Source organism: Lampetra planeri, chromosome 41, assembly GCF_965212315.1.
Source record: "Lampetra planeri chromosome 41, kcLamPlan1.2.h2, whole genome shotgun sequence".
Lineage (NCBI taxonomy): Eukaryota > Metazoa > Chordata > Hyperoartia > Petromyzontiformes > Petromyzontidae > Lampetra > Lampetra planeri.
The window spans coordinates 1,725,449-1,749,689 of NC_136147.1; the positions used below are offsets into that span (position 1 = coordinate 1,725,449).

The 24,241-nt window shown below is 44.3% G+C and overlaps 1 protein-coding gene across 1 annotated transcript in view; it reads left to right on the top strand.

Moving 5' to 3' along the window:
* Positions 1-4,389: 4,389 nt before the first annotated feature.
* The window catches only part of LOC144732057 (tetraspanin-15-like), a 249,423-nt gene continuing 229,571 nt past the window's right edge, over positions 4,390-24,241 (top strand). Inside the window, exon 1 of the mRNA XM_078613289.1 lies at positions 4,390-4,547. Coding sequence (XP_078469415.1) covers positions 4,458-4,547 — 90 coding nt within the window. The 5' untranslated portion in view covers positions 4,390-4,457. The remainder of the gene's footprint in view (positions 4,548-24,241) is intronic.

Genomic DNA, 24,241 nt, shown 5'->3' on the forward strand with positions numbered 1-24,241 from the left:
GCTGCTAATATACCAAGGTTATATTACACATATATATAAGCATGCCAACCTTGGATGGTACAATACAACTAAACTATTAAAACTATTTATTATTTTACTAGGTAAGGCCCACTGAGCTATATAGCTCTTTTTCAGAAGCGACCTTGCTATCACAAGTGAAAGCTCAACGAATTAGATTACCACGTGCAAATGTGTAGCAGCCAAAAACTAAACATTAATCTTGCCATCCCGATTGCTTGCTTGCCGATTGAAAGCATCCCAGACATTATTTACAACGCATGGCCCTCGTAACATCAGCACCAGGAGCTCATATTTCAAACGGTCGTTTGGGTTGAATAAAAGACTCCTTGAAAACAAAGTTCCATCAGCGTCCCAATCTTATGACAGTACCCATTGTGCACACGCACAGTTGCTTTTCCACTCCGCTGCTGGATGAAGGCCTCCCCACACCGCACGATGCATGAGGTTTCATCGACCATCCTGCACGGCGCGGGCGCGTGCCGCTGTGTTGAAGGCCAGGAGCGTAGACATGGGGGCATTGTAATAAAAATAACAATTGACATTTATAATGCGCAATTCATCCAGGGATCTGGTTACAACATTGGATTTTACGACATGTAATTGCTCATTATTTGGTGATACTGCATTGGCAGTGCTGCAACAATCACATTGTTCAATGAAACAGTGTGCCTTCAAAGGAAAGTTACATAATTAGCGACGTTTTGGGAAATTGACCTTCATGGCACACAAATAGAGAGGCCACGTGATATGAAGAATGGCCATTGCCCAAAACGTCACCTATTGTATAATTTCCCTTTTAAGGCATTGATATTAATGAATCCATTGCTTTTCTTTTTTCTGTGTTTGTAAAGCTGCCTGATTCATCCATCGGAGTATACTACGACCCTATTTAATTACTCAGAGGTAAAACAGCCAGAGCAATCATCGAGAAACTCTCAAGGTTGAAGAGCGAGAACACGTTATCACTGCTACCCTGGTGTTATATAAATCAACCTACGTTCATCCCTTCACGTAAGACAAAAGATGATTTAGTCCAACAGGCTGTGGGTTTTGCAGACCGTGAAGCAAGTAAAACCCGGGGTGATTTTAGACCTGTTATACAATAAACATGCATTTCGTCTATCAGTACATAAGCATTTCCAGCCAATGAAAATGTACACTTACTTTTATTCACCCAGGGTGTTTTTTTGCCATGAATATCTGGCAACCCAGTTGTGTTTGTTTAATAAGTCTGACCGCTGATTATATTTAAGTATATGATGACTATGGTCATGTTTGTTGTTGTTCTTGTAGCGCACGGAGGCATGCGGTGCGTGTGACGTTTGGCAGCAACCTGGCATCTTGACTGAGGACCTGAACATCACACACCAGAACCAACATTTCTCACGCCACTCTCATAACTGATAGAAATTATTTCCTTTATATCCTGCAACAGTTTTTTATTTTATTTTCGTAACTGATATTTAATTCACATTACTAAACAGCAATACAAAAAAACAGTGAAAGAAATAATATAATTGGATCTGGAAGTCTCCACGGATTTTAATATGGGACAAGCGTAGACACTGGTAAGATAATGGCTTGAGCTGAGCGCCCATCACTGAAATAATTGTATTTGATGCACATGTGAGTCCCACAATGAACCGAGTCTGCTGTAATACATTTAAACACGAACGTTTGTTTTTACGTAATAAGTGAGGGCTCATTGAGACAAATTACTTTTCAAAAGGAGACACGAGATGCTATCTAAAGTGTTTCGTAAATATATCTCAGCTCAACAAAAAATGTAATGGCACGATAATGATAAGATAATTCATGACGGGAAGAACTGCCTATCAAAATAGAATTACTGTGTTTGCAAAATAAAACCGCGTGGATGTTAAGGCAATGATGTGGCAGTGTCTGTAGCCAAGTGCCCCATCCCCTCAGTGTCACCCTGACATTCAAGCAGTTGCAAAAACAAAGCAGCCACTCACCCCCATTATTGAGGCAGGCCATTAAAACGATTAAACGTTTCGGGAAATAACTGATAATGATGATATCACTTTCATCAGTGGGCTCGAAACGTTCAGATTATGAGTTCATATCATGAGTTTGCGGGGGGAGGGGGGGGGATGCCCCCGCCAAACTTGACACCTTCATACATTTATTTTCAGGAGTTTACAATTAAGATTAAAAACATGAATTAGATGCACCCGTGATTCCTCATGTGAGAGTGAACCCCTGTCCCTCTCCCCCAAATATAGAAGTCAAACGCCTATGGTTCATATCCGAATTGGTTGATTCAACTCAACCAACTATCCATCCTCCAGGATTGTTAAATTGGCTACCGTCCGATCTGCAACTATGTATGTGATATTAATTAATCTTCTTTGACACTGTAGGTGGCCAATCGTGCTCATCGGAGGTGTGGAGGAGGGGGGGTGGAAGGAAAATAAACTAAACACAAAAAGCAGTTCTAAAAAACTACTTTGCACGAAGGGAAGTCAGGTGGTGAAAAGGCTAGTCCGAGAGAGACCGGTTCCTAAAACTAGAATGTCCTGTTGATTCAGTTTCATTGACTCACTGGTGCCGGTTAGGCGTGAGCGTGTGTACTGCAGTGTCACTTAAACTGACACACAGCAGATGCGTAATACATTACCTGCTCAAGCGATGAATGAATTATCTCACCTGCAGATTTGAGTAAAAAAGAACTATGAATACTATGTTTTGAAACATGATGATGTTATTGGCAGTGGTGTACAAGCACTTCCATCCCGCCTGCCGTTTATACTGTTATTACCCTCCGCCTCTCTGAGTTGTATTACCCTGTTGGATGCCCTTGCATCAACGGGCTGGGGTATCACTGACATGGCCTCCTTTTGCTCCCTTGGCCTGGATGTTTCGATGTTCCGATTGCTCTTGCTGTTTCATGCGCTGTTTTGTCTTACTGCCTCAGCCATCATAACCCCGTTACACGCTTTCCTCTCACAGCGCGGCAGCCAACGCTGCAGCATCCTGTACCAGTAACATGCTATTTTTCTCACATTAGCATCACTAACCCAGCTTCTCTCTACCTTCCATCTATTACCTGTGCCCAAATCCCCCCTTCCTCCCTCCTTGCCCCCCCCCCCCCTGTCTCACAGCGCGGCAGCCAACGCTGCAGCATCCTGTACCAGTAACATGCTATTTTTCTCACATTAGCATCACTAACCCAGCTTCTCTCTACCTTCCATCTATTACCTGTGCCCAAATCCCCCCTTCCTCCCTCCTTGCCCCCCCCCCTGTCTCACAGCGCGGCAGCCAACGCTGCAGCATCCTGTACCAGTGACATGCTATTTTTCTCACATTAGCATCACGTTGTCATGCTCTTGCTCGCCCTGTAATCCCTCTCGCTTGGACCCCCCCCCCCTCTCTATCTCTCCTCCCTGGCTCCTCCCCCCTCTCTTACCTATATAGCATCTTGTTACAGCAGCCCTTTTGCCCACTTCAGCAATTGTTTCTTGCTGTGGTTGTCCCACCTGATGACGGACGATTGTGTTGCGCCCGAAACGTCGTGATTTATTTGATTTCTACCTACGTGACTTTACCGAAAGAACCAAAGAGTTTGTAAATATATGGCAAGCGGTTGTCAGTCCGGGGCTGGCATTGATGCCAGCAACTCGAGTTGACCTACACAGGGCAGGCACCAGCCAGGTAGGCCCAGTGGCATCTTTGCCCTTGGTGGCAATGCAGCAGCAGCAGCAGACAAACTTGGTCCCTGCCATAGGAACGAGTCCTCTACACGAAAAACGATCAATGAAAATGAGCATCACCCATGGTGTTGATTCTTCCTGTTGCTCTTCAAGAATGGGAATATACCGTAGTAATGCACTGCTGGGCCGGCAAGACAACATGACATTGTGTGAGTCGTGGGTACATGAACATTTTGATTTGAAGCTTTCGTGACTGCAGGGATCCATACTCGTTGGTTATTTCGGTAAAGTCAAGTAGGTATAAAATAAAATAATATATCTATGACCATTGTTCCTCTTTACAGAACAGGTGTTATATATTACACAGTAGCCCTGTTAGCATTAACCATACTCTATACACTCGTACCAAATGAGATTTCCCCATCTTAGATCATTATCAGCGTCATATATAATACAGTACTCGCAAAAAAAATCACCAAAGCGATGAGTTTCCTCGCATCGCTGTGTGTGGGTTTCGCTCGCGACTTTGTGAGTTTGGGAGTCCCCCGGGTGACGTGAAACACAAACTCATCGCTGCCAAAGTCGTTCCGCGTTTGTTGCAGGAAGTCGCTGCGTTAATTCACGCGCGGCTAACTCTGCCTGCAGGGGGGAGGGGGGGAGAGGAGGAAGGGAGACGGTGGGGGAAGCCTTTTGAGTGCTGTGTCAGCCGCAAGTGCAGGGAGGTGGTGCTGGTGGTGGTGGCGGGTGGGGGGTGATGCTGACATGGCTGAGACACGCGACGGAGTAAGGTCACGATGGTGTTCCTACTTTGCCGTCAAGCTCATGCTGGTCACGTACGCCTTCCTGTGCTGGGTGAGTCTGCGACGCCGGATTGTTGGTGGACACACGCACACGTACTCACACGTACACACGTGTACACACGCACACGTAGACACACACACGTAGACACACACAAGCACGCACACGTACACATACACACGTGTACACACGCACACAAGCACACACACACACGTGCGTCTGTGTGTTGTAGGGGCGGCGTGTAAACATCGCCACTGGGGAGACGAAGGCGGCCGGGCGTGGTGCTGTGTTCTGTGGTGGTGCTGCTGTGTTCTGTGGTGGTGCTGCTGCTGTGTTCTGTGGTGGTGGTGGTGCTGTGTGTGGTGGTGCTCTGTTCTGTGGTGGTGCTGCTGTGTTCTGTGGTGGTGCTGCTGTGTTCTGTGGTGGTGCTGCTGCTGTGTTCTGTGGTGGTGGTGGTGCTGTGTGTGGTGGTGCTCTGTTCTGTGGTGGTGCTGCTGTGTTCTGTGGTGGTGCTGCTGTGTTCTGTGGTGGTGGTGGTGCTGTGTGTGGTGGTGGTGGTGCTGTGGTGCTGTGTGTGGTGGTGCTCTGTTCTGTGGTGGTGCTGTGTTCTGTGGTGGTGGTGCTGTGTGTGGTGGTGGTGCTGTGTGTGGTGGTGGTGCTGTGTGTGGTGGTGGTGCTGTGTTCTGTGGTGGTGGTGCTGTGCTAGTGGTGGTGCTGTGGTGCTGTGGTGGCGGTGGTGGTGCTGTGGTGGTGCTAGTGTTGGTGGTGCTGTGTTCTGTGGTGGTGGTGCTGCTGTGGTGGTGGTGCTGTGTGTGGTGGTGGTGCTGTGTGTGGTGGTGGTGCTGTGCTAGTGGTGGTGGTGCTGTGCTAGTGGTGGTGGTGCTGTGGTGCTGTGGTGGTGGTGCTAGTGGTGGTGGTGCTGTGGTGGTGCTGCTGCTGTGTTCATGGTGGTGCTGTGGTGCTGCTGTGTTCTGTGGTGCTGGTAGTGCTGTGGTGGTGGTGGTGCTGTGGTGGTGGTTCTGTGGTGCTGGTGGTGCTGTGGTGGTGGTGGTGCTGTGGTGGTGGTTCTGTGGTGCTGGTGGTGCTGTGTGTGGTGGTGTTGTGTTCTGTGTGTGGTGGTGATGGTAGTGCTGGTGCTGTGTGTGGTGGTGGTTCTGTGGTGCTGGTGGTGCTGTGTGTGGTGGTGTTGTGTTCTGTGTGTGGTGGTGATGGTGGTGCTGGTGCTGTGTGTGGTGGTGGTTCTGTGGTGCTGGTGGTGCTGTGTGTGGTGGTGTTTTGTTCAGTGTGTGGTGGTGATGGTGGTGCTGGTGCTGTGTGTGGTGGTGGTTCTGTGGTGCTGGTGGTGCTGTGGTGGTGCTGCTGGTGCTGTGGTAGTGCTGCATGTAGAAGGACGTGATACAGACGTCCACAACGCGTGTCTGTCCGCGTGTGTCACGTAGTGGGGAGCGGTGGTGCAGCGGTTAGCGCAACACTACGAACCCGGCGATCCGGGTTCGATTCCCGCTCACGGCGAACAGCGGTGACGATTATCTTGAACCGGTCCTGGGCCTCCCCCCAGGTCGACTCAGCCTCAAATGAGTACTTGGTGTGGTGTGTAAACATCGCCACTGGGGAGACAAAGGCGGTCGGGCGTGGTGTTGGCCACCCACCCCCTCGTGTACCGTGCCGGCCTTCATAGGTGCTCGCTAACAGCACTTGCCCCTACAGTCTAAGGATATACGGATATACATCGTTCAGCTGTGCGTACTGTAATGGTCTTAATATCAGCGTCTCCCCTCCTCGTACAGTAGTGGTAACGTAATGCGTGTTGTGAATTGCTTCCTGAAAGAGGCTGTGTATATGTTTTAGCACAAACCGACGCGTATCCTACAACACGCTGTAGTGTACACGTGTTCATTCCACTCATCATACTACAACACTCATGATACCTTACACACACATGGACGCTCTTCGCAGAGCACGTGCTTGTACCACGGTGGCGAGATGTTAACTATCTCGCCTGATATACAGGAGGTCGTGGGTTCAATCCCTACCCTTGACGCCCGCTTGTATATTTGGAGTTTGCGTGTCTCTCTCTGTCTCTCTCTGTCTCTCCCCTCTGGTCGTGAGGATTTTTCTCCGGGTCCCTCCGGTTTTGCCTCCACGTTTAGAATCATGCGTTTTGAGTATTCGGCTGCTCTGCATTTCCACGTGATAAGCCACTTCGTTGAACTATCACTGGTAGCCGGGTCGCTTCTGAAACAGAACTATATGGCTCAGTGTTTAGTTTACATACTCCAGTTGTATACTAATACATAGCCTGTGTGCCTTTGTGTACCTAGCCTGGCACAAGCGCCATGGTGACATCACCGCTGATTAGTCGCAAGTGTCGGTTGATGTTATTGTAAACAACCTTCAAGTCAGTATCAACAACTTTATTTAAGTCAAGATTTAACTTTATTTAGACTGCAGCAGAAATCCGATGAGCCATGAAGCTCTTTATCACAATTATATTTGTATAAATACTTCTTACAGCTGTGCAAAACACACACAAACACACTTAAGGGGTAGTTGTGCATTATTTTTGCGGTTACCAGATGTTATCAGACCAAAACGCGGACACATTTCCTTACTCAAGCCTAGTAGTAGATCCTTAATAATCAGCATTGTGCAACAGGATGGCAATCCTGTTTTGGGTTTCAGTGCAACACCGGTCGGCACCAGATGTCGGGACAAATCAATTTCCTGACACCCCGATCGCAGATGTCACCAAATTCCTGAAGCTCTCTGGGGTAAAGTCTTCCTCCCAACCTCGAACAGAAACGAAATAATTTGATCTGAGAACGCTGGGTCCAAAGTAGTTGTCAGTTTTGACAGCAGCTGCTTCTCGCTTCTGCCCAAGAGGTGAGTTTGTGTGGTCACAAGTTAGAATTGCCATCCCAGTGCTGTTTAAAAAACAAAGTGGCTATGAATCAGAATATGGACTTTTTCTGGAGGAATCCGATGACCTATTAAGCTCTTTTTCACAGATGTCCATTCGGGGGCGAGTAAGAACTTTACAACAACGATACATCACCCACCATGTGCTTCTGGTCTCAGTCGCGTCCACCACTAGACGCTCGACTCGTGCTTTAGCAATAATTGAAAAACCCAGCTTCACATTATCAATTCATGAAGGAATCCAGTCAATCGATATGAATGCTCTTGTGTGTGCAACGTTTCAGCATTGGAGTCATGTAATTTGGCTCGACCTGCTCTCTGAGAGTCGTGATGAATTATTGAAAAATGCTGCTCAGTAAGTTACTGTTCTCACTGTGTTACTTGTGTTAGGGGCACAAGCAACTGCGTTGACCAACGTACACTATCTTCTTGGTTCTTTCGGTAAAGTCACGTAGAATGGAAGTAATAAAATAATTAAAATAAAACATAATAAAGATAATTCTCACGACGTTTCGGCCACAACGCAAGCACCCCCTCCATCCCAGTTTAAATAGACGCTCCAAGTGTGACATTCAGACTCTGTCTTCTCGACAGACCTGTTCTCCACCTGAGGACGGCTGCTTGCGTTGTGGCCGAAACGTCGTGAGAATTATTTTTATTATGTTTTATTTTTATTATTTTATTATTTCCATTCTACGTAACTTTACCGAAAGAACCAAGAAGATGAATCCCTGCAGTCACGAAAGCTTTAAATCGAAATTCAACGTACACTACTTTACCTGCAAATAATGGGAACAAGTAATTTGAAGTCGTGTCGTGTGTAGTCTTGACACGTTGCCCAAGCAATCCCAATTGCTGTGGAAATCCCTTCCAGGATATAGATGGGTCCCCCAGGTGCTGAAATACGCTTACTGTATGTATATAGTATTAGTAAATAGTATATGAATGACTGAATTGCATAACGGTCTGCACAATCAAAAGTGAAAACCCAATAACCACCTTACAGTTCCTGTTCATCACCAAGCTTTACAGCTGCTCTTGCTATGATTTGCTTCATTGATGTATGAGTATTTAATGTTTTGAGTTTTTTGTTTAGCTTTTGCCATGTTGGTGACCAAGGTGGTTCACTCTTGCAAAGGAGACGGCCTGGTCTCTTTTGAGTTATCACCTCGTTGAACTGTAAATTGTCACTGTGCATTAGATGCAAACGTCGATGTTAATTCCAAAGCCACCGTGAGTGGTGGGCGATATCTGAACCAGTCCTGGGTCTCCCCCTTCAACCTGCAATGACCAGCGTGGTGAAGTATGGTCAAACAACCCCCGTGACTGACGTGGCATATGGAGGTCTTCATCCCGAGGTGGAATTGCAAGGCTGTACACGTGTATTGTACGTGTTGGGGGTGTCTAATTGTATTGCCTAGTGCAGGGGTGGGGAACCTTTTTTTCTGCCAAGGGCCATTATAAAATATTTATAACATCATTTGCGGGCCATACAAAATTATCAACTTAAAAATTAGCCTGTTATGTTTGGTCAAAATTTTAACTAACTCACCCCTAATGTGATGGCTGGAACTGCTTCTCTTTGGTGAGGCGTATGATGTTAGCTGGTAATGATGATGTTGCTACTCGCAACTGCTTTTCCAGGTTTTCTCCTAGATGTATTGAATTTCGAGTCCCGCCTGCGGTTGCCTTGGCAGGGCCAGACCAAATGATTTCGTGGGCCTTAAACGGCCCACGGGCCGGACATTCCCCACCCCTGGGCCTAGTGTAATGAATTAAATTATAGACTTGTGCGACATTAACAGGTCAACATTAACAGGCAAGTGCAATGACATGAAAAGAACGGTGTTTGCACTTTGAACTGGTTCAACTGTACGACTTGAGTCAACAAACACCATCCTGGTGGGTGGATGGAATGAGACTGAGATCAAGTGCAGTGAACTTCCCTTTTCATGCGGGGAATATTCAGCATGGTGACAAGGCGCGGGTTGACTTTGTGGTTGCTGACGTGAGCATTGATTGCACCCTTGAATGAAAGCCGTGGCTTGTTAGCGGTTGCACGCGAGCCGCCTTCAAAACAACGACTTCTCAAAAATGTCCACGGAATCTAATGAGACACTTGAACAGTGAAGAGAAGACATGTGGAAGTTAAGCTCACCAGTTGCCACAGAGGCGTGGAGAGATGTGTGCATGCATCCATGGAATTGCACTGAGACAGAAAGAGTAACATGTGTATATGAAACATATACAGGTTAGAGATGTAGTTTTGACTCTGTGGGGTTTGGGCAGGCCTCATCACATATCCCAGACCATGGACCCTGAATCCTCAGGGCCATGTGACAACACCCAAGGCCCTCAACCCAGAACATTTAAAATCACCCAAAACTAAATGTGTGCCTTTTATCGTATGACGTTAAAAAATAAAAGCCACAGGGTACAATTGTGTGTTTTAATATCGTGAGCCATTCCACAGCATACAGGGTGTTTGCCATGTTCCACCAGAAATAAATGTACAGGGCTGAATTACACATTTTATCCCTTCCAGGTTTGTAGTGGTTTGCATATGTTGATACTGGTTTCGATTTAAAGCTTTCGTGACTGCAGGGATTCATCTTCTTGGTTCTTTCGGTAAAGTCACGTAGAAGGGAAGTAATAAAATAATTAAACTAAACATAATAAAATTATATAATAATATAACACACTTTTATGTTTTATTGTTATTATTTTATTACTTCCCTTCTACGTGACTTTACCGAAAGAACCAGAAGGTTGATACTGGTTGCTGCTATTCCAAACCATCAAGCCCAAATTGGTTCAGGATATCATCATTATATGCTTTACAAATACAAATAAATATATGAATGAAATTCTTCTCTCCTTGCTTCACTGCCCATTTGACCAGCATGGTCAAACAAGCGCAAAATTGGCTCTCGCATGTGTTGTCGAGTTGTACCGTGTGTTATTTGGCACGATGTCCGACGTTTCGCTTCGCGTACTGAGAGCTTCTTCGGGAACTGAATTGACCAGCTGATGAAGCTCCCAACACATAGAGCAGAGTACCCGACGTCGTTCCAAACATCACGGAGTAAAACAGAGCGGAGAGCTGTACGGCACGACCAAGAAAGCCCTCGTAGGAGCTGAGGTTTGACAGAGGCCATCATCATGACGATCCATGGGCAGACAGCCCGTAGGTGTCCACTGCACATTTCGTCATTTGTTTCCACTTTCCTCTATCTTGTGCCAATATGCTCAAGTAGGGCCACATCTTTCTCACACCAATCTCTTACGCCGTCGTCAAGCCATTCTCTGGTAGGTCTTCCTCTCTTTCCGGTTCCTTCCATTTTTCTGAGCACACTTTTAATTTTCCTGTTGTTGTCCATTCTACATGTCTGTCCAAATAGTGCCAGTTTCCTTCTCAAAGGGCACTAAACCTTCTCAAAGGGCACTGACACACGGCACTGAATCTGGAAACGATAATTAAATGATGACGATCACACACCGTTGTTCATCATCGCTAAACTCTTGCTCAGGTTCACTCGTGCGACATTGGTTTAATAGAGTTACCTGCCCTGCGAATGCCAGTGTGTGCGAGTCAAGGAAAACATGCGTGGTCAATGTTCCCCATTCAGGGGCGTGCATGCGATCAGTCATCAGTCATCAACTTAATTTCACTGCAGCACTCTCCATTTGGCAAGCGAATCTCAAAGCTCTAGCCTGGACTCGATTACCCTGGTCGCACGGATTTTACTGTGGAACGAGTTCAACATACATAAATTACTTCAGTGTGCAAGTACATACCTACAGGAATTGTCTAAGAGTGATGATAACGCGAAGAGATCACCGAGGCGATGTCTGCGCACAGGATATCGCATTGTGTATTGAGGTAACGGTGCAGCCCATGAATTTCTTGAAGGGCCTCTTGGGTATTTCTAGCGAGTATCTTGGAAGATGTCGGAAGAACCCACACTTTACCCCATCACGCGTGGCCTGCCGATCGACTAACTGTAGTGAAAACATTAATACTGCTGTGCTGACAGGCGGTGGAGCTTTGAAGAAACATGCACTGGTGTTTCAACTGCCACACCGGGATATTGCATTGAACTAATGCATTGTGCCAACCATTACACCCTGGCAGCATTCTAATTCCACGTTAAAACTACACTTTAAATGTGTACACATTCCAAAAGCGCAATCGTAATAATGTTTAGTGTCATGTATAGCTGAGTCGTTCGTGCCAATTGCATCGCACAATCACTGATGGCCCACAGACGAGTTGGAAGGTAGCAGCCAGCCGGCGAGGCGGCACTATAAACAATTGCCCAAGTTCTGCAGTCCTACATATATTACGGTTTAAATCGTTTTTGTTTAGATGCAATAGTTGGTTATTTTACAGTTGCATGCCATCAAATAGCTACAAGGTTTCTCTTCACATGCTTTTTTCCGGAACCGACGGAAATAATGTGTTTGCAAATACAAGTATTTAGCAGCGTGTTCACCTTCTGAATTCAACATGCAGCTGAATGTTTTCAATTTTTGTGTGGTTAATGTTATTAATTCACGAAATTTTCTAAAAAAATGATAGCCACAACTGCTCTCTCCTCTGAATTATGTATTAATTACGTTTCCCAGGATGGAATAAAATTGGTAAAGTAAACAATTTACAATATAAGACCATGCATTGTCTTGAATGTCAGAGATAGAAAACTTATTTACATTAATGTATTCATTAACGTATTTATATTGTTTTCAATTAGATGCCATACAAACTTATTTCAAGAGGTTTATCTCCCTCATGAGACAAGCTGAAAACCTCATGGTGCTTGTGACGGCTGCTTGCGTTGTGGCCGAAACGTCGTGAGAATTATTTTATTATGTTTTATTTGTTTTATTTTATTATTTCCCTTCTACGTGACTTTACCGAAAGAACTAAGAAGATGAATCCCTGCAGTCACGAAAGCTTTACATCGAAACTCATCCCATTGCTTCATCTCCTCAGTGGATATCCTATCGGACATATTTCCTCCTTTGGCTGTCACTCATTTATTGGTGTCGACCACAAGCGCAGCGTCTCTTCTAGCTGCGTGACCAAGGCCAAGCCCACTTAACCGAGGGCCACAAAAGATCAGTGGTGTTGGCACGGTTAAAAAAGCTGCTTCGCCACAAAAGCAGCTCTCAGGGCTGACGCAAACCAATAGCATACGACATCATTGGAACATCATTTGCCAGTAAAAAATATGATAATTGTTTTTTTACCCTTCTATCTGGCAACAAAACTGACACCTTATTATTTGTTTCTTTCGGTTAAGTCACGTCTAAAGATAAAATAATAAATTAAATTAAATAATAGAATACGACGTTTCGATTGCAACACAAGCAATCATCATCAGGTATAATGATCATCAGGTATAATGATGATTGCTTGTGTTGCAATCGAAACGTCGTATTCTATTATTTAATTTAATTTATTATTTTATCTTTAGACGTGACTTAACCGAAAGAAACAAATAATAATTCCTGCAGTCACGAAAGTTCTAAAATTAAGATTAAAACTGACACCTTTTTTACAAGGAGTCATGTTTGCATAGACCACAATACCTGCAGTCATAATGCAAACAAAAAACATAACTCTGATAATGATATGGTCCACACCCGAGACAGCTTTCCTTAGAGCCTAGTCTCACATGGGTTGGACCAGATGACGCCAAAAGGCACACTAAAAAAGGTGTCAGTTTTGTTGCCAGATAGAAGGGTAAAAAAACTATTAGCATACGACATGTACGGGGCAAACACTTATTAGGCACACGCACGATTCGATGGTGTAATTAATTACCAGTGTAAAAAGATGCTTATATCTTAATATGCTTTGGGTCTTTCGGCAAAGTCACGTAGATAGGTTCAAAGAAAATAACAAAAACCTATCTACGTGACTTTACCGAAAGACCCAAAGAATATGAATTCCTGCAGTCACGAAAGCTTTACGTCAACATTTTATATTTCTTGAGTTGGCGCATCATAACATTGCCAATTTGCACTGGTAACCACTCAGTCGGTACAGGCTTGAAGATGGAATTTCCACAGACAGATGTTTGTCTACTGCTGAGTGCTGAGAGATTAAATACCCTGTTACATCACCTGGACATTACACGCACAGCATATTTTTTTAAAAACAATATCCCCCCCACTCTCCAAGTCAAACATTCTTCAGTAATGAAGATGAGTCACTCTCTTGGTGTTCATGAAATTGTATGATTCTGAAATCCAGTTATGTGCAATACATGTTTGTTCTTGTACATAGACATCGGTTACATGGATAAGTAAAATCTTGGACCGATAGCAATCATGAAATAATATGAGTTTGCACGAATGTAGCATTTTTGGCACATAGGAAATACATTAGCCGGAATAAAAGTTGCATGAGGGTAGACTCCTTTCTTCAGTATCTTAGTGCATGGCCAATCATTTTCATTCTAGATTACATCCCAACGTGATGTGTGGCCCAGCTGCCGATGAAAGTGCCAGAAACAAAATGAAAGTAGCCAGTCACGTCTGGCCTACGAGCCATAGATTGTCCACCACCTTTGACTGTCACCTGTAGGGGACAATGATGAGGCTTTCCTGTGTCATTAAGAGCTCTTGGGATATGAATATATAACGTTCTGCATGGGTAAATGACATAAGCCACATTGGAAGGCCCAACCAATTGAGACCTTGAAGTCAAACGATGGGCCCCCTTGGCCTGTTGAAACAAACCTGCGCGCTTAATTTGGACCACGTGTGTATCTACTGCGGGCAAAGTGTTAACACCAAAAACACGTACTGTATTGTGGCGTAGGATTGCCACCTGTCCTGGATTCCCAGGATCGTCCTCTTTTTAAGGAGGCATAGCTGCTGTCCTGAAAAATCTCTTAAATTTTCCCAGGACATGAACATTTCCAATTTTTTTGTGAGTTTCATAACACTGATCATAACACGGTCTCTCTCGACAATGTATACACGTGTGGTTCTCCTCTCTGCTGGCATTGTGAGGGCTTCTCATTATATGTCCTGGTATTTTGTTTTTGCGCCTGGTCATGTTCGCTGAAACGTGAAATACAGAGCATGTTCAATAAATGTAGCCATCTTCGTACAGTTTAGCCCACTTTCATTTGAGAAACTGTATGAGAAGGCGTTTGTAATATATTAAATAAAATCGATGCGTGTGACCGGTTTCCCTTTTAAAATGAATTATTAATGAAATATCGGACCCTTAGCTGTTAAGACAGAAAGGTGATTCGACTAATTGTGTATACTCGGCTTTCACGGCCAACATTATAATTCATCCATAATAGAGGTTGTTTGGGTTAGATCGCGTAAAATATATAAATATCGTTAAAACCCGCCACCACCCGACACAGCCAACTAGTAAGGGTTGTCACGTAAACAGAACGTGGCCAATTCGTCACTAGTACAGCACAACGGTGTGTTGGAGAGCCAAGCCACAACATTTAGAAATAAGTACGACGTTTCGCCAGTACTTACAACTAGCTTCATCAGGCGACATCCATATTTGTGGAGAAGTCTGTTTCGTTCCTTATATAGAGGCGGAGATATTAGGCACACACACGATTCAATTGTGTAATTAATTGCCAGTGTGAAAGATACTTATATTTCTTGAGTTGGCGCATCATAACATTGCCAATTGGCTCTCCAACACACCGGTGTGCTGTACTAGTGACGAATTGGCACGTTCTGTTTACGTGACAACCCTTACTCGTTGGCTGTGTCGGGTGGTGGCGGGTTTAACGACACATTTATATATGTATGCGATCTAACCCAAAAAACCTCATATGGATGATATTGGTCGCGAAAGCCTACGTGTTAATTATGATTCATAATTAGCTAATTTTGGGTCTGTTCATCATGTAGGTGTAATGTAATGTTTTTTATTTTACCATAACCCTCTGCCATCCGACAGAGCCTGACAAATCAAGTTGTCGCGTCATGGGCAAACATGCCAATTGATTCTGTTTTTCAGCAAAACCGTACTGTTGGAATGCAATAACAACTATTGAGAATTTTGGTTGAAGTTTCACTGAATATGACATCCAACATCATCAGGTGTTAACAAAGGTAATTTCCCCCGGAAAAAAACAAATCAATTACACATTATATTTTACTACTATAATAAGTCAAGAATGTTTGTCCCGCGCGTGACGTCACTCCACATGAGGCCCACCTCCCCGCGTGACGTCACACAGCATGAGGCCCCCCCCCTCATTAAGGTTCATGAGTGGGTGTATTTTTACACTAACGCAGAGGAAGGTCGAGCTGAATTAAATAATTTATTACGCAAAGTCGCTTCAAATTACGTTTCTTTACATAAAGTGACGGAAAAAATAAATCTACGCAGCACAGTGCTACATCCGTACGTGACGTCACTGCAAAAGAGCCTCCCCCCTAATTAATATTCATGCCCGCGTGGAAATTTACACTAACGCACAAGAAGGTTGTGCACTCCACATGCTGCACCTCTCCCGTCATTAATAATCATGAGCGGGTGACGTCACTCCACATGCCGCATCCCTCCCCAATAACCATTAGCGGGTGACGTCACTCCACATGGGGCAACCCTCCAGCCCCCGTCATTAATAATCATGAGTTAAACTATTTTTCTATTCAATATTTCAGATTTGCTCCAATATACACCCGTCCTTGGACGGGCAAAAAAGCTCGTTATTAATACCTGGAAAGATGAAAGGCAAGCCACAGTGCGACATTGGCGACGCAACCCACAGAGAGACTCGCAGTGGCCACACAACCCAAACTTCGGGCCCCATTAGAGAAAACCACCTCGTCTGCACTACTTCAATGGAGGAAACATAGCAAAACTACACAAACTCTTGCCTGAAGCCGTCTCATCGTGGCGAGCAGGCCTCGGCAATCAGCTCGTGAACACATTGTCTCACGCAAGAATAGAACGTAATTGGCATACAGCATTTGCCCATGTGTCAACTTGATGGCATTGGCTCTGTCCAGATGGTGGAGGGTTATAGTTAAAATTGACACTATACATACACGATCTGACCCAAAAAGAAACAAATTGCTTAGACTAATTTGCGTGATGTTCATTAAAAACATACTATTTACAGTTTCTCATTATAAATGTTTTTTTGTAAAAACATTGTGTTCCTCTCGCCTTAATTACAATACTTTTTGTGTTGCCGTACTCTCTCTTTCATTTTTAGTTGGCTGTAAATGTTTGAATACAATTTCAAAATAAGCTACGCATTTGTTCGAAAACACTTGAGGTTTTTCCGTTTTTGCAAAAGCCTCATTTAAAATATTTTTGATAGAAACATTAAGAGACCATTAAATACATTTTAAAAGTGAGCTTAGGCCACGATCTAGTCACACACAATTCATACTTTTATAACAATAGGTTTTACCCTTTCTGGCAATAAAATAGTTGTGTTAAGATGTTAAAACACCAAACAGAAACCTTTTGCAAGGAATCCTGTCTGCATTAACCACACGCACTTGTGGTGAGCATGCAAACAAAACACACGCTCTGGTAATACATGATGCATTGTCTTAGAAACTGATTGGTCCACACCAGAGACAGCTTTCTTTAGAACCTAGTCTCAAAGTGTTAGACCAGAGGACGCCAAAAGGCGAACAGCACAAAGACAATACCACTGTCAGGACATTGAGAAATCTGGGTGAGCAGCTACAATATGACCTCCCTTGCCAGTTTCAAAATACTGTATAAGAATAGGTTTTACCCTTCATGGAAATAAAACAGGTGTTATGATGTCAAAACACCAAACAGAAACCTCTTTGAAGGAATCCTTGCTTTTGTTTCATGCTTTTTGTTTTCATATATTTACTTGAAGGGAAACTAGGGAACTAAAAATGACCTCTGTTCTGATCTACAACAAACATCACACACTTATTCACAGAGGTGGGACAAAGTCATTGTTATGCAAGTCCAAGTCGAGTCGCAAGTCATCAAATTCATGACTCGAGTCTGACTCGAGTCCAAGTCACATGACTCGAGTCCACATCTCATAGGTGGGACAAAGTCATTGTTATGCAAGTCCAAGTCGAGTCGCAAGTCATCAAATTCATGACTCGAGTCTGACTCGAGTCCAAGTCACATGACTCGAGTCCACAATAAGTTATTCAACAATTAAATTGGTGGTGCAGTAGTCCCTCGTTATTGGCCAGGGATACGTTCTGGAGATGCTCGTGAATAGGAAATGTTGCGGATAATGATATTGATATTTGCCCAAGAATATCGTACGCACAACGTCTGGATATGCTTCTGAAGCTTCGAGAAGTTATCTCAGTCTCGTCTCTTTATCTCATCACTCTATCTCGTCACTTTCTCGAATCACATTCTCATTACTTCATCTCAACAATTTATTTATCTCTCTCTCGATGCAGTCCTATAGAGTTCCAGATGTGATTCCTGGATAGCAAGCTCGTCAATTAACAGCTCTTCATTAACGAGGGAATGTTGTACTGCTGCTGCTGCATTACTAGTGGTGCACAAGCACAAATAACAAAAAAATCAAAACATTTGTCAATAACACTATGGCCTTAAAAGATTTTGTTTGAAATATGTCATGTTTAAGGTCATGGATCTCCTTAACAGCACGTAGAAAGAAAATAACTTGATAGCATATCAGTGCATCTTCTGACCTCAGAGGGTAAGCAGGGTTGAGTGGTCAATGCCTGATGGGAACACATTTGACGGCAACAAACGACAAATGGTGTGGCAGACCCATGACAAGATGAGAGGATTGTGAAGACGATGTTGCGATGAGTGGGGCATGTGTGCAGGGTAGTGAATCCGATTAGGCAAGAAATCAAACTGATGAGAGTTGTTAGAGATAAAGAGATACCACCTTTCTTGAATTGAGCAAAGTTATATTGTAAGAGCTAGGGAAGATAAATGATGGGAGGAAATTCCACGGTGGAGCAGTGCGATGGAAGAAGCAGGATGAGAAGTCATCTTCTTGGTTTTTTCGGTAAAGTCACGTAGAAGGGAAATAGTAAAATAATAAAAATAAAACATTAAATAATTCTCACGACGTTTCGGCCACAACGCAAGCAGCCGTCCTCAGGTGAAGAACAGGTCTGTTGGAAAGACAGCGTCTCATTCATAAGAACAGGTCTATCGGAAAGACAGCGTTTCATTCAGACGCTGTCTCATTCAGACGCTGTCTTTCGGACAGACCTGTTCTTCACCTGACGGCTGCTTGCGTTGTGGCCGAAACGTCGTGAGAATTATTTTATTATGTAATTTTTATTATTTTATTATTTCCCTTCTACGTAACTTTACCGAAAAAACCAAGAAGATAAATCCCTGCAGTCACGAAAGCTTTAAATCGAGGATGAGAAGTCTTGTGACCTGCAGTGTGATGAGTGGGTGAGTGAGTACGTGAGTTGGGAGAGTGAGAGACTGGGTGAGTGAAAGAATTTGGTGTGTTGTTGTGAGCTACACTGCGGTGGTTGAACACTGTGGATGAGATGAAACAGTCGGGTAAGATCGAGTCCTCAACATGAGTGGAGGAATCAATGAGTGAGGTGCACAGGAACATTAACCATTGTAGTCGTGATAAAATAATGATAAGGCAGTGGCAGTCTGCCAGTTTCACGGGTGAGCGAGTGACTGGTGTGAAATTAGTGAGTGCTGGATCATCATTCACCTTGACTGCTTCACGTTGAATTCTACGGCGTGGTAGGAAGTGATTGCTGCCCACGAGATATAACAAGGGAGTAATCGACTACTTGAACGGTTGTCTAGCCCCTCTCTAGACGGCGCGCTGCATTCAGTCTGAACTGTGCATCCGTAAAGGTTGTTTACGTCGTTTATTGTGAAAATTCGGTCACAGTTCCTATGACCACTGTTTCATTGCTTTTATGGCTTTATTTTGGTGATTTTCGATACGTTTTTTGGTTTGGCCATGTTTGTTTGTTGTAGTACAGAGTTAGACTGATGGCCTTAATCTAAGTTGTCTTGTGGTTGTTGTTGTTTGACTTGCATCCCACTGGGATTTTTGCACATTTTTGTGTACGGTGCTTTTTCTGCAATATTTTACTGTCTTTTCTTGGATTTTCTGTTTGCACTCAATCACATATTCACTTTAATATATTTTTTGTTCATGTTTTTGTTTTTTGTTTGTTGCGGTTGCATCCGATTCAAGAGCCGAATGGCTCACAGGGCTATACCTCATAAATGAACTTGAAATGAACTGGAACTTGAAAGGTAGACGAGCATGGGTTGTGACGGATCGGTGCATTCAACTCTAGCTATGGAAAGTGGGCGCCTGGACCCTCCGCCACCTGTGCGTGGATGTGTATCCCGTCCACTCGCTGCTCGCAAAATCCTGGCTTAGTTGATCATCCCGTGAGACTCGTGGTGGTATGCAGAGCACGCAGTGGGCTTGGGTATAGCAGATTCCTATCTGTGTGGAATTGGTACAGGGGACTGAGTAAGATGCAAGCTAAATAATTCAACGAAAGGCAAGGAAGTATTTTCCTAAAAAACAGCCGCACAGATATTGAAACGACTTCGCAGTTAAAGTGGAAATGCTTGCAAGCCTTGAAAATATGCACAAGTGTGGAAATGTCACGTTAAGAATATTCAAATGTGGCCTAACTGACTTCCACTACAGATATGTGACAAATACAGTCACAACAAATATTATTCCATAGACAGTTGTGGAGGCCCGTGTCTTCTCCAAGCCACTTGGCTCTGATGGACAGACATTTGAGGTAATCAGTGCTGCTCTTCAGAGACGTGCCAATCAACGACAAGAGCAAAATTAATTCTGTCACCTTGAGGGCTGCGTTAGAAGGCCAGGGCCTTTTAAAATGGGAAGCGATGTCTTTGGGATGAACTACAACGCACAGCAACACACACAAAAGTCGCGCAAAGCCATGTCTAAATGGCGGCAAACGCTTGGCCACGTGTGTGTTTTATATAACACTTTCCAACTCGAGTTGAAAGCATCGTATCGACGAATGTCTCGTCTTCCTGGAATTATTCTGGACTGTAATTGTGGAGTCACGGTCATCTTCGTACGCAGGATCCCAATATAAATGTAATGTAGGTTTAAAGTTTTGTTGCGATGACAGATATACATAAGAGAAAAACCAGCCACGTTGATTTTTAAGGGTTGACCAAAACTTGTCGATAAAAAAAAACATTGCTGAACAGTGGTGGCTCCTGCAAAATCTCTCAGGGGGGGGGAAATGTCTGGATGATTTATAAGGCTAAGGTCCACCCATGCAAAGGATAAATTAACAGCTTAAGCATGTAAAGGCAACTTCACTTCTTTAATATTAATGAAAAATAAAGTGACTCTTACAATACATCTTGTTTGTTTCTATACTCACTATTAATACTCAAGTTTCTTTTATTAAAGATTCCACTAGGTGGCGACAAATAAAATTGTTGACTGAAACGTGCTTAGGTATGATGACGTAAGCACGTTAGTGCGAGCCCTCCCGGAAGCCATAGAGAATGCATTGCAGCGCCCCCCGTTCGAAAAAAAAACATCTTTGAATGTAAGTCTATGGGACCACTCGGGGCGATTCTCAGCCGGAGTGAAATCGCCCAAAAAGAGGCGGTACTCCACAGAACGTGACATGACGCTGATTGGACTATATCCAGAGGCACAGTGACGGCTAGCGTGACTCTGTGGTTGAATGACATTGGTGGTGCGTCGCCCGATCGCCCTAATGAAGAAACCGCCCCTGTTGCTGAATATAAAAACCTTTTCAGCCAAGGCAATGACGTCACACATCACGTGACGCGTCTCCGCTACTCGTGATATTGTGACCGCTGATCAACTCCTTTTGCGGGCAAACACGCATTGAAGAGCGTTCCTGCAGAATCCATGTGTGTGCCTGATTTTTCCTACTCGTTTAGTTTTGTGGAGGTGCTTCTGGCTTCGAGTCGGAACTTCTGCACATTATCGGGACTGTGTCTGAAGATGCACACTGTCCAGGCTCATTCCAAAGCCTTACTCCGCACCCTTTAAGGAAAAGGGAAACTTAATCTCCTTAAAGATTCCCATCGTTTGCAGCGGACGAAGGCAAAAGTTTCGTTTAGTGCTGACCCAGGGAGGCCGCAGTTGCTGACATTTCAGAAGGAATTGTGTGGCTTCAAAACACAAACGAAAACATTATTACAAAAATAGTTTGTTATTCTTACCAACCGGTGCTGGTGATTTTTTTCAAGGAGTTGCCAAAGCAAGCTGCAAGTGTTATTCTGTCAGTACGTCGTTCACAGCGATAGGAATTTTGATGTTGCTGGCATCATTGTGATCATTGTCGTCAATCAGCCATGATCTATTATCCACTGCTGGATGACAGCCTGCATACCCCATGCTGGTCGCGATAGATTTTGATTGTCATATTGCGGCGGTCCCAATTATAACCTATAACTTACTGATTAGTGGTGGCTGTGCCTGTATCTTTGTGGCACGAGCATCAACACCATCTTGCAGGCTTTCCTAATAGTACACTTGCGATCCGTCATAGGGCTTTATGTTTCACACCGTTTTAAACACTTGTACCACAATATTTAAAATGTTTATATAATTGAATGTCTAAAAATACTGCATATGGAGAGCAGTATCACTCATAACTCTGGCAAAGTTTTACTTTTTGCATTATTAATGCGCTGATTTGCAGAAATGTTTGCGGGCAGATGGGAATTTACAACCGTGGAGGTGATTTGTTAATGCCTGTAGATGTTGCTCTAAATCTTTCAAGTGCGTTAATATCGCTGTGCAAATAGGCCCCGATGCTTTTACATCTGGGGGATAGAAACTGTGCCCATAGATTAAGGATTTGCGGCGCCTATTGAATAATTCATCGCCAAACCTCGAATGGCAGGGAACAAAGGGGAAGGTATAGACAGTCCCCGCTTTGGCGAACACTCGGCTTGTCCTCCAGAATTGTCACATTAAATCACCACCAGGTTGGAGGTCATCAGGGCCAATGCCCCTCGACCGAGAAGCCATCACTTTCTGCCAAATTCGCACACCTTTTACACGGTCGGCAGCCAACTTCTGTGGTCTGTTTTGTGTTTTATATTTTTATCGTATCACACTATATGAGAATTTAAAAAAAATTGCTGGCTGGTTTCCTGGCTGGATTCTTAGCTGCCTGGCTCGTGTGCGGTGGTGAGGGGTTAGCGTGCTGCACTACGAACCCCGCCACCTGAGTTCGAATCCCGCTGATATCCTGCTCACGGCAAACTCAAGGCACGATTATTTGAACCGGTCCTGGGCCTCCCCTAGGTTGACTCAGCCTAAAATGAGTACCTGGTGCATGTGTAAACATCCCAACTGGGGAGACAAAGGCGGCCGGGCATCATGTTCGCAACCCACTCCCTCGTATGCCGTACCGGCCTTCATAGGTGCTCGCTAACAGCACTTGCTCCTACGGTCTCTTCAGGCTATGTGTGTGCAGTTGTGATGTCACCCGCAGCGTTGAGCTGGATTCGTGCGTTGCGCTGACATCACACCTCTGCTGGTTTACATATATATAATTGGTGATGCTGCTGCTGCGTTGGCAAAACAAACTTAACTCACTCATAAATCCCGCCTTAACAACCCTGCCTTAAAAAGAAAAACAATCTAATTGGCTACGTTTCGGGCAATGCTCTTTATTCGTAGCCTGTGTTGTTCCATTAATGATGCACGATTTCTGGTAATGGCCCATTTATACATCGTTTACGTGCTATGAAGTAGGTCCATTGCCCGACACTTCCAAAATGTTACTTGCATTCACAGCAACAACAATGAGGCGTGGCATTACTTGCAGAAACTAATACATTTATAGATCTCCAACTGCTCAGCACTCCCAGGTCTCGGTTGTGCGCTTTTGTCGATGGGGCTTTTGTTAGCGTGGCACCCAAGCTATGGAACTCTTTGCCACTTTAATATCAGGAAAGCAAAGTCGGTAGATAGATTTAAGTCTGCTTTGAAACTCCATCTCTCTAAAATGGCCTTTTCTCTGTAGTTTGGTCGGTTGCCCTGTTTCTGTTTTTTTTCCTGCTTTCCATGCATTGCGTATTGGGATCCTCGGATGGAATGCGCATCATACATTTTCATTATTATTATTAAACTACAAGATGGGGGAAAGAAGGCCCAATCAGGAATTAGCCAACGAAAGGAGACCAAATATTATTATAATCCCTTAGCGATCCCTGTAACAGTCTCTGAAAGCCAAATGGATTTCACAAGAAGGCACAAACAAACGCCTCGTGAGAGCCAACGATGCGAAGCACATGACCTGCAACCTTAAACCGCATCCACCGCGTAAACTGTGGTCGATGCGGACACTTGGCGTACGAATGTTTGACTGTGGTCACCCAGAACAGACCATTGAAAACATAACATTTCAATGCCCAATTTACAAACACGAAGAATGCATCACAGCAGCGATGCACCATCCAGCGCAGCCAGCTCAGTGTAATATAATAGTTACTTCAACATTTAGCCGCACAAAGAAGACAGACAACCCCGTCCATCTGGCTATATGTCTGCCCCCTTTCCTCATGACCTCTAAGTGTCACTCAGTGCTCATCTCGTAGCCCGATGCTCCTTACGTGCCCCGCCTGTCAGGAACGACATCCTCTACAAGGCCCATTTTTGCCGTTTGGAATTCCGAAATCTGAAGTTACGGCATTTCATCTTGGCAGTGGATTTCTGAGCATCACCCGCATTCTCACGTACGTTCGAAGGCCAGGAGATTTTTCGTATTTGTGTGTTGTGGTTGTCGTTATGTTGAAACTTATCATTAACTGATATGATGGACCGTGTAGT